Source organism: Mustela putorius, unplaced genomic scaffold (assembly GCF_011764305.1).
Source record: "Mustela putorius furo isolate JIRA1106 unplaced genomic scaffold, ASM1176430v1.1 tig00003987_pilon_pilon_pilon, whole genome shotgun sequence".
Lineage (NCBI taxonomy): Eukaryota > Metazoa > Chordata > Mammalia > Carnivora > Mustelidae > Mustela > Mustela putorius.
The window spans coordinates 3,247,090-3,257,587 of record NW_025422126.1 but is presented as its reverse complement, the minus strand read 5'-3'; the positions used below and the strand labels follow the sequence as shown (position 1 = coordinate 3,257,587).

The window sequence follows — 10,498 nt, the reverse complement described above, 5'->3', positions numbered from 1 at the left end:
GGAATTTTCATAAAAATAGACTTTTACTTAGTATGGTGTTTTTAAGGCTCATCCAGAACATTAGCTTATTTCAGTGTTTGTTACTTTTTCTTGCTGACTAATACTCCACTGTATGGATACAACACATTTTGTCTCTCCATTTCCCAGTTGATTGACAGGGGTTTTCAGATCTTGAGCTGTTCTGAACACTGCGTCTGTGAACATTTACATACAAGTCTCTATGTGGATATACATTTTCATTTCTCTTGAGTAGATGCTTAGAAGTGGGATTGCTGGGTTGTAAGGCAGTTATACATTTAGCTTTTTCTTGCAGCTGCCAGTTTTCCAAAGGGTGGTACCATTTTACATTTCTGTCAGCAGTGTATCAGGGTTCCAATTTCCCAACAGCCTCGCCAACATTTGTTATTGCCTACCTTATTTACTAAAGGCATTCTACTGGGTGTGAAATGGTTATCTTATTGTGGTTTTAATTTGCATTCTCCTAATGACTAACGGTGTTAAGCATCTTTTCACATTCTTATTAGCCATTTGTGTAACTTCTTTGATGAAATGTCTGTTCATTTCTTTTGCCCACTCTTTGATTGAGTTGTTTTCTTACTTATTGAGTTGTAAGCATTCTTTGTATATTATGGATACAAATCCTTGATCAGGTATGTTTTCCAGATATTCCTCCAGTCTGTAACTTGTGTTTGAATATTTTTTTAAAAGATTTTGTTTATTTATTTGACAGACAGAGATCATAAGTAGGCAGAGAGGCAGGTGGGGGGCAGTGGAAGCAGGCTCCCTGCCAAGCAGAGAGCCCGACGCAGGCCTCGATCCCAGGACCCTGAGATCATGACCCGAGCCGAAGGCAGAGGCCCAACCCACTGAGCCACCCAGGTGCCCATGTCTGAATTTTCTTAATGGTATATTTTGAAGTGCACAAGTTTTGCATTTTGATGCCATCCAACTTACCCATTTTTCTCAGTGATAGACTGGTTTTGGTCCAACAGAACAGAGTCCATCTGTATAACAGGCAGAATAATCTAAGAAATCTTTACCTAACACAAGGTCTGGAAGGTATTCTGTTTTCTTCTAGAAATTTTGTTGTTTTAGCTGTTATATTGAGGTCCATGATCCTTTAATTTTCTGTGAGGTGAAGGTCTAAATTCATCTTTTTGTATGTGGATAATCAGTTGTCCCAGCACATTGGTTGTACAGACTATTCTTTCCCCCAGTGAATTGCCTTTGCCCCCTTTGTCAAAAAAATCAATTAACTCTAACTATAGGGACTTATTTCTGGACTCAATTCTGATCCATTAATCTCTATGTCTGTCCTTATACCAGTACTACTGCTGAGGAGATATTAATATGGAAAATTATTAATACATTCTGCAAGCTAATGACTCCTCAGAATTTGAGGATGACCAATTCCAGAAAGTGGGACTCAGGCTAGTATTCTCATAAACGGTTCAGAAACAACACAATAGGTCTTTAATTAGGTATTACTTAGGCTTGAGTTGATACTAATTTTTTTAAGACAAGATTTTATTTATTTATTTGAAAGCGAGAGAGGAGGGGCAGGGGCAGGGGCAGAGGGAGAGGGAGAAAATATCAAGCAGATGCTGGGCTGAGCCAGGGCCTGATATGAGGCTCACTCTCATGACCACGGCAGAAACCGAGAGTTGAGCACTCAACCAACTGAGCCACCCAGGCCCAAGGTGATAGTAATTTTAAGTATCATTAACTGTAACACATCTGTAAGCAGGTCACAATTGTAAATTGTATCACTAGTTCTGTAGAACATGTAATATACATCAGTCAGCCTTGTTTGCAAGACTACCTGGGATGGTGCCCAATGGACTGCTCCACTTTTCACCTCTTTCCAGAGGTTCAAAGGGCTGGTTCCCTTTCTTACCTGAATCTACCTAAAAAATTAAATCTGTAACCACAACCATGCCAGAAATATAAACTGACAATAATGTAACAGGGTCTTTGTAGTGGTGATTAGGTCTTCTGACAAGCATTCTAATTGACCTCTCCTTTCAAGAACTTATTAGCGTTCAATTTTCCTGGCCTCCTTGAAGTTAGTTGTGGTCATGACTTGATTTGGCCATCAGGATTAGTGTTGGGTGGAACTTTTAAAAGCCCGTATGGAATTTACCAGCATTCCTATTCCTGTCTCATAGAAGTGTGCAACGAGATGGAGCCTCCCACAGCCTCAGTCCCTGAGTGACATGCCGGGTGTAAGCACTACAGCATGTGTAAGAAACGTTAGCTGTCCTGGAAATATCTGGTATGCTACTGTAACATAACCTAGCTTCTAATAACTGCTACAAATGACACTTAATGTGAAAACACTGCCTAAAAATCTGTTAGATTGTTGGTTTGTAATGGGCTCTAAAAGTCTAGGTTTGGGTTCTACTCCTGACTCTGCCAGACCGGCTCAAGTCCAGGTTCTCTGGCCAACCATGAGGTCCATGATCCCTTCAAGAGACGTGTATTTACCCACTCCACAGGGCACCCACTCTCAAGAGCCAGATTGCCTGTGATGGAATCCCAGCTTTTATGCAGGGGGCAGTCTTAGCCAAGTTTCTTAACTTATGTGGCTGTTTCCACATGTGTACAATGCAGACAATAGAATCTGTGCCCTGGGCGCCTGGGTGGCTCAGTGGGTTAAGCCGCTGCCTTCGGCTCAGGTCATGATCTCAGGGTCCTGGGATCGAGGCCCGCATCGGGCTCTTTGCTCAATGAGGAGCCTGCTTCCCTCTCTCTCTCTCTGCCTGCCTCTCTGTCTACTTGTGATCTCTCTCTGTCAAATAAAATCTTAAAAAAAAAAAAAAAAAAAAAGATCTGTGCCCTATAGGGATACATATAAAGCATTTAGGGCAGTGCCTGGCAGATAGTGCTTTGTGGGTGGTAGCCGTTCTGTGAGAAACGGCTCTTGCTGGCCCTCTTCACCTCTGCCCAGCCACCCACCCTGAGCAGTCTGGGCACCACCAGTTCCCTCTCTTCTATCAGAGAGCTGAGCATTGGACAGAACAGTCAATCCAGCAGGCTTGGGTCCAATTCAAATGCCAAAACTTCTGGGCCTGGTTCTAGATTAAAGCTTAGTAAAAAATGAAATTGAGGAGCACCTGGGTGGCTCAGTCAGTTAAGCATCCAACTCTTGGGTTTGGCTCAGGGTATGATCTCAGGGTCCTTAGATTAGACCCAACCTCAGGCCCTGTGCTCGGCACATAGTCTGCTTCAAATTCTCTCTCCCTATCCCTCCAGCTTACACCCCCCCCAAATAAAATAAATAAATAAATAAAATCTTAACACACACGCGCACACACACACACACAAAATGCAATTGAGAGCTATGAATATGTCCTAGGTTACAAAAACAGTTCAACATCTAAAAAGCTCTAGTACGCATCAGAACTGGGAACTGACTAAGTCTTACTGGCTTCAATTAATGGGAACTGGGAAGCAAAAGTCACATTCCCACTCATACCCAAATAATTCACGTAATACCTGGTGGGTGTCTGGTTTATTCAAACTGTCAGTCAAAGCCCCATCCCTGGCCAAGGAATAGGAGGTGGATGGCTAGGAGCTTTGGGGCTCAACCGGGCAGGGCTGTGCAGGTATCAGAGGGTAAAAGAAGCTCAACCCAGGAGCCCGAGCTGCAGCATCAGGGCCAGGCTGAGCAGAAGAGGCTCCACCCCTCGGGACAGGGCCCCAGCACTCATGGCCATGGCATAGAACCTCGCCACCTCCTCATTGGGGTTGCCCTGGGCTGGGTCAAACCACATCTGGATGCAACGGCCACTCCCTCGGCTGTAGTTGCTGGCCTGGTAGGAATGAGTCCAGATTTCACTGCACAGAGCAGCAGGTGTGGGGAAGTAGAAATGGAAGGGAAGGCAGGCAGCTCCTGCTGGGCACCGGTTATAGCCTGTAGGGAAGACGGGATGGAGACCTTCAGCCACTGGGCCCAGAACTAGCTTCGCTTCCACCAAGCCCATGGCCCCAAACATTCCTATGCCAGCCCTACCCCCGACACCACCACCCCTATATCTCTCCCTCCCTGCCGCCCCCAGACCCTCACCTGAGGTCCAGTCCCAGCCCTGGTGCCAGTTGCTTTTGCAGGTGTAGGAGGTGCGACAGTCCTCCCACCATTGCTGGCAGTCCTCCTTGCACAGGGGCACGTCAAGGATGCGCTCCTTGCGCCAGCTCTGGTTCACCTGGGAAAGGTCGGTAGTGAAAAGGGGCTCAGGTTCATGATTCTAAGCTGCTCAGTCCCTCTTTAAATATGGGGGTCCAGGGAGGACATTCATACCTCCTGGATCCAGGGCCCCAGGTTAGGGGAGCACTCATATAGGCAGGTGTCCTGGATGAAGTGGCGCTTGCAGGCAGGTGTCATTTGTCCGCAGTGGTTCCAGTTGAATCTGTACAGGTAGGAGATATCCTTATGGGCTTCCTGGCTGGTGTTGGTGGAGCAACAGGAATTCTTCTTCCAGGGGCTGCACTGGGTGGGGAAGACACAGGCACTAACTCCCATGCCCAGCACAGCCACAATATTCCCACGTGCAGCCTCACCCCTTTTAGTCTTTGATCCCCCAAAGCAGTCAGCCTTCCAGGGCAATGCTTGCCACGAGAGGGCCCTCTTCCGGAGCAGTGCAGGCATTACGAAATTCACTAATTCAAACCTTTATTGAGCTCCTACTTCCTCGAACCCAGAGAGCAGAGACGTGACAATGAACACTTCTCACAGGATACCTGCTTTGGAAAGAGATTAAGCAGGAGAGAGGGATGGGGAATTGCACTTTTCTAGAAGGGTCAGAGATGCCTCACAGAGAAGGTCACAAAAGACCTGAAGGTGAGGAAGCAAGTCAAATAGATTGGAACCTCAGAACAGATCTAATTACAGAAATACTCAAAACACTGAATGAATGGAAACCCATAGCTTAGAATTCAGTATAAAAGCAAAATATTAAAACATGCACTTTATTTATTTTTAGAGTGGGAACATGCGCACATACATGCATGAAAGGGGGTGTGGAGGCCAGGTAGGGGGCAGAGGGAGGAGGAGAGAGAGAATCCCACTCAGAGGGGAGCCCGACATTGGGGGGGCGTGCTGGATCGCATGACTCCAACATCATGACCTGACCTGAAATCAAGAATCAGAGCCTCAACCGACTGAGCCACCCAAACACCCCTAAAATGTGCACTTTAAAAACAATAGGGCACCTGGGTGGCTCGGTGGGTTGGGCCTTGCCTTCAGCTCGGGTTGTGATCCCAGCGTCCTGGGATTGAGTCCCACATCGTGGTCTCTGCTCAGTGGGGGGCCTGCTTCCCTCTCTCTCTCTGTCTGCCTCTCTGCCTACTTGTGATCTCTCTCTCTCTGTCAAATAAATGAATAAAATCTTAAAAAACAAACAAACAAACAATATATAGGCTGAAGAAGTTAAAGTCAAGGCTGCTCCAAGTATCCAAGTTACACCATCGCTCACCTGTAGACTTAGTGATTCAAAGCAATGTGGTCACTGTCTCCTAATGAGGTCAAAATGAATGCCGACATACTGGAATGCATTTTGCAAGCAGCTTCCTTTTTGTGTTTTCTTTACAGTTATGGCATCATATGCATTTTTCTTAACATGTAGACAGGTTCAGGATATGAAAGGGGTTGTGGTAAAACAATTGCCATAGAAAGGAGACCTCAGGTCCACTAAAAAGGTCAAGAGCCCCAGGGGAAATGTTTGCTAGGTGCATGAATCAAGACACCTCACACCCAGCCACGTGCCTATGAAAAATCCACTTTTCTCGAGCTGCTTGGGGCTGGCAGGAAAGAAGCCACTGTGTGCTCTGGGTACTTCTTCCTCTCAAGACTCTTAAAAGGGGTGAGTTCCAGTCCAAAATCTGAAATCAACATCAGCCACTGGGCTGAGTCTCTCCAGGGTTATTTCCCAGGCTCCTCTCTAGAGGATCCGGGTTTGTGCGACATGGAAATGCAACAGCCAAGACACTGAGCTCTTGGCATCACACAGACAACATGGGGCACAGAGCATGTGGTAAACAGATGATTGCCCACCATAGTACAGACTCTCAAGGCCTTTCAGGTGGTCTTCCTGCCTCTACCATGGAAGCGCTCAGAAGCTCTATTCTCCCCTTCTTCTTCCTGAATCAGCTCCTCCCCACGCCAGACTGGCCCTCGGCCCACCTGCTTATGTAGCTCGTCCTCCGGGCTTGGCTTTTCCTTGTGGTGCTTGGCGTCCATACAGACATTGAGAAGCTCAGTCCTGGACCGGGTCGCCCATACTGCGGCCACCCCCACCAGAAGGAGCAGCAGCTGTGTTGTCACCCGTCGGGCCATGTCAGCCTCTGAAGGAAGAGCTGTGGTCAGTGGCACCAAGAAAGGTAGAGGTGGGGCCTCCCGGTGCGTGGAAACAGCCCCAGGTAGGTGGAGTCTCCATGAAACCTGGAGCCATCCTGCCCCACCCCTACCCCTTAGTCTTCCCAGCCTCAGGGAGGAATGGACTCAGCCACCACCCCAGGACAGTCCTTGCTGGGGTCACACAAGTTACTGACTTCTCCAGGTGGAAGGAGTCAAGTGATAAAACTAAGAGATGGAGTTTGGGCAAAATGCAGAAACAGCCAAGAGATTGCCATAGGTCCACAGTCCCTTGCTTGAAATCTTTGGAGGCAAATATTTCAGAACTTAAAATATTTAGGATTTGGTAAAAGGTAATATGATTTACATGCACTCAACAATCAAGCACACGTTCCGTAGTAAAATCATTACACTGGTGGGTTACATAAAAACTCTAATAACCTCACATTGATTTTCAAGTCAGATTTTGACACCAAATCACTTTTTGCAAACCTTGACAATAATCTTAGATTTGGAACTCCAGATAAGCTGCAGATCTATATTTAGAAACAAACAAACAAACAAAGGGGCTCCTGGGAGGCTCAGTCCATTAAACATCTGACTCTGATTTCGGCTCAGGTTGTGATCTCAGGGACATGAGATGGAGGCCCATGTTGGGCTCTGTGGAGTGGAGCCTGCTTGGGATTCTCTTTCTTCCCCTCCCTCTGCCCCTTCCCTCCCTCTCTCCCTCTCTAAAAAACAAAAACAGAAACAACCAACCCCCAGCCTCATGATCTGGTTTCTCCCAGAGGTCCTGTGACATGGGTCATTGTCACAGGGCACTGGAGGGCTGGGGGCCGGCTTGGGCAGACAGCTGGACAGCCTCCAGGCCTTGGTAGGTTCCCATCCCCTGGCCACAGAGCTGGCCTCCCTTCCACCCTCACAGCACCTCAGCCCTCTGAGCTCAGAACCTGAACCTTGGGAGGCAACACCAGTCACCAGGCACCTGGTACCTGGGCTCTCCTAAAATTTGGCATTTATTTCCCACAGTTTCCAAAAGCATATGCGCCCCTCTGCTTAAAGGTGCCTTGTCTCCACAGTGCCCGTGTCCTGGAGAACTTAGGCTTCTTCCTGGGCCTCCTGGAGGGGGCCTGAGCCGGCCGCCTCCAGGCTGGAACCTGGAAATGGAACCTGGAAATGAACCCCTGTCTCACTCCCCAACTCCCCCCTCACCTTTCCACCATCCAAGATTCTGCTACTCTGTTTATTCCAGTGTTCATTCTCTCCCCTGCTAATTCATTCGTTCCAGGACCCAATCACTCTTCTCATGGCCCAATCACTCACTGACCTGCAAGGGTGCAGGACAAATCTGTACTCTCTGGAGAACCAGGTGACTCTTTGGAGAAATACAGTCTAGCAGCTAATTTAGAGCATAGGATCAGCCTGTCGGCGATCTCAGCCCTAACACGCCACCTCCTGCTTTATTGTGGGGCAAAAGAACTCAGATTTTCTTGGGTTTAGTGTCCTCCTCTGAGGATTAAATGTAGGGGAGAAACCCCCACTAAATGACAGTCCGCTGGGCATGGATTGTGCAATTGTTGGCCCAGGTTGAGGGATGTGCCCACCTCACGGAGCAGGGACCACCCAAGTCTGATTCAGGCCCCTCTCGAGTCCAGAGCTCCTTCAGCTTTGTCCCCTGCACCTTCCCTGCACCCAGGTTCCCAGAAGGGCCTGGGGCGGAGACTCAGAAAGCCCTGCCCCGGGCTCCTCGGGCCCCACCTGGTCGGTCAGCGGTTCTGCTTGCTCTGGTTGGTTTTCTAGAGCCAGAGCTCTCTTCTCCATGCAGCCTCCATCACTCTGGAAGCCACTTCCCACATTCCTAGTCCCTGCTTCAGACCTCGATACAACTCTCCCCTCGTCCCCCAATAGCCACCATCGCCCTCATCACCCTGAACACATTACCCCCCAACCCCACTCCAGGGCCCCAAACTTGAAGCGCGTTATGAACGGGCAGTGTGCTAAGAGGCAGGAGCCCATCAGTTCTAGTTCAGGGGTGGACACTAACTTACGTTTTAACCTTGGGCAGGCCCCTGCTCTGCTCTGGGCCCTCAGCCTCCACCTTTGAATTCTCTGGGATTTAGGCAAAAATGGATCCTCCCTCTTTGGCAAATTCTTTAACACCTGCTGGGAGCTCTGTGGGGTGTGTTGCCTCTACTGAAGGGGTGGGGAGTGGCGTACCTGGGAGAGGAAGGGTTCCTGGTCCTGCTCAGGCTTCTGCTCGGCTCTGCAGTCCCCCTTGCCCTACTCTGGAACACAGCCGAGGTTTAGTGGCCTAGGAGACGGGCATTAGGGCAGGCAGCGGGGAATGTGGCCCAGGAGTGGGGCCTGGGATCGGGCGAAGGCCACTCACCAGTTAATTATTGCACGCTAATTATTGTGGGCACTGATGTGGGAAACAAAGGCAGAAGAAAAATTATTTAATTTCCTTACTACCTACACCCCATTGATAAGTCCCTGAAACAGGCAAAGTGACATTCCTCTAGGGATTCAACTGTCTCCATGTTAATACTTTGCTAAGGGCAAAAGGCATTCCTAACCTCCCACCCCTCCATCATCCCTCCAGGATCCTGTAAGTCTACTTTAGCATATAAATATTCTTTAGAAACTTCTTTTATCTCTAACCCTGACCAAGATACATGTTGACAATCATCCCCCAAGCATATGCCCCCCCCCATATACATCTGAAGGGTCTCACGACTAAGGTTTTATTAGGTGATAATAAATGACCTTTTCCCAACAAGAGCGAGCTCCCTCAACTTCCTGGAAAACGTGCCTCCAATTCCTTAGAGACTTATGCTATCTCTAACTCCCTCACAACTTGAAAGTATATAGTGGACCACTCCTCATGACCCCGGTGCAGCTCTTTCTGCCCACAGGTCCTATCCCCGTGCTTGAATAAAATCACCTTTTTGCACCAAAGACATCTCAAGAATTCGTTCTTGGCCGTTGGCTTTGAACCCTAACATCTTTCCTATATCAGGCACTAGCCAGGCCTCCATGGGAGGTGGGTGGGTGGGAGGGGGTGGATTCTTAGTGCAGGCCTAAGGCCAGTCCCCAAGTCCCACTTACCCCATTTTCTCCCCCAAACTCAGGGCTGATAAAACCTTGCAGCCTGAGATGCTGGGATCCTTTAAAATAATCTGGTCCTCTTCTCACCCCTGTCCTTCTCATATAGATGAGAATGAGATCCAGAAAATCAGGACAGAACCAATTGTAGGGCAAGGGCTGGAGTGCAAGCTTCCAAGCTCCCAGCCAGCTGTAGAGAGTAAAGAGCTACCTAGTCCCCAAAGTAGAGATCCGCCAACTCCTCCAACCTCATCAGTCCCAGGGTCGCCAGCAGCAAAATCAGACATTAAGCAGCCCAGAGCCTCAGTTGCTCCTAGGCTGCGGCCCCCCTCTCTTTGCCCCTGTACCCAACCACACAGGTGTCCCTTCTCCAGCATCTGAGAGTCAGGTCTCCTGTAGGCCCTTCCCACTGCGGCCACCCCACCCAAGGACCGAAGTCTTCCTTTTGCCATGATGGCACCACTGCTGGGGAAAGGGAAAAGGAGAGGAGCAGATTTGGGCAAGAAGCCGAGCTCCATTGTGTTGCAGTGCCTGTGTGCAACCCAGGGAGAAGTGGTCATAGAGGCGAAAGCCCTGGGGAGGGGTACAGGTTGGATACAGATGTGGCAGCCATCGGCCTAGGGACAGTAATAGAAGTTTAAGGAAAATGGGGCCTCGGTACCATGGGGAAGGCCATTTGGGACAGGAGGGGAATGGGCTTGCTGGGAAAGCAGCTGAGCCCTGAAGGGCCTGTAATGAAATGGACTCCCAGGAGACCCCCACTCCCACCCTCACCCCCACCCCCCCAGCCCTGCTTTACCTCTCCCTCAAAGCGAGCCTTACCTGAATCCTGTGAAGAGCAGGGAGGGTTAAGGCCTTGGAAAACCTCAGCAGGTGAAGGGCCCTCGGACCCTTCAGACCTCTCTCCTGGCTTTATAAGACCAGGCGACCTTCTGCTGATTGGAGAAGAATGACCAGAGATCTAGGAATGCCTGAAGGAGGGAACTCATCTAGACGGGACTTGCCCCTACCAGGCATCCTCCACCCCTGACCTAGGGACTG

General features: G+C 49.1%; 1 protein-coding gene across 5 annotated transcripts; it reads right to left on the bottom strand.

Moving 5' to 3' along the window:
* Nucleotides 1–3,497: 3,497 nt before the first annotated feature.
* On the bottom strand, nt 3,498–10,498 carry LOC101687385 (folate receptor alpha). 5 transcript variants are annotated; one of them, XM_013064361.2, is made up of 8 exons: nt 10,280–10,498; nt 9,461–9,647; nt 8,742–8,774; nt 8,570–8,637; nt 6,182–6,342; nt 4,301–4,489; nt 4,070–4,205; nt 3,498–3,916 (listed from the first exon to the last, which is right to left on the bottom strand). In XM_013064361.2, the coding sequence occupies exons 5-8, from the start codon at nt 6,332–6,334 to the stop codon at nt 3,630–3,632; spliced, it is 765 nt and encodes a 254-aa protein (XP_012919815.1). In that variant the 5' UTR covers nt 6,335–6,342; nt 8,570–8,637; nt 8,742–8,774; nt 9,461–9,647; nt 10,280–10,498; the 3' UTR covers nt 3,498–3,629. The 5 variants fall into 5 exon arrangements, with proteins under 5 accessions (XP_012919815.1, XP_012919814.1, XP_012919812.1 ...); XM_013064360.2 differs by lacking the exon at nt 9,461–9,647; XM_013064358.2 differs by lacking the exons at nt 8,742–8,774; nt 9,461–9,647.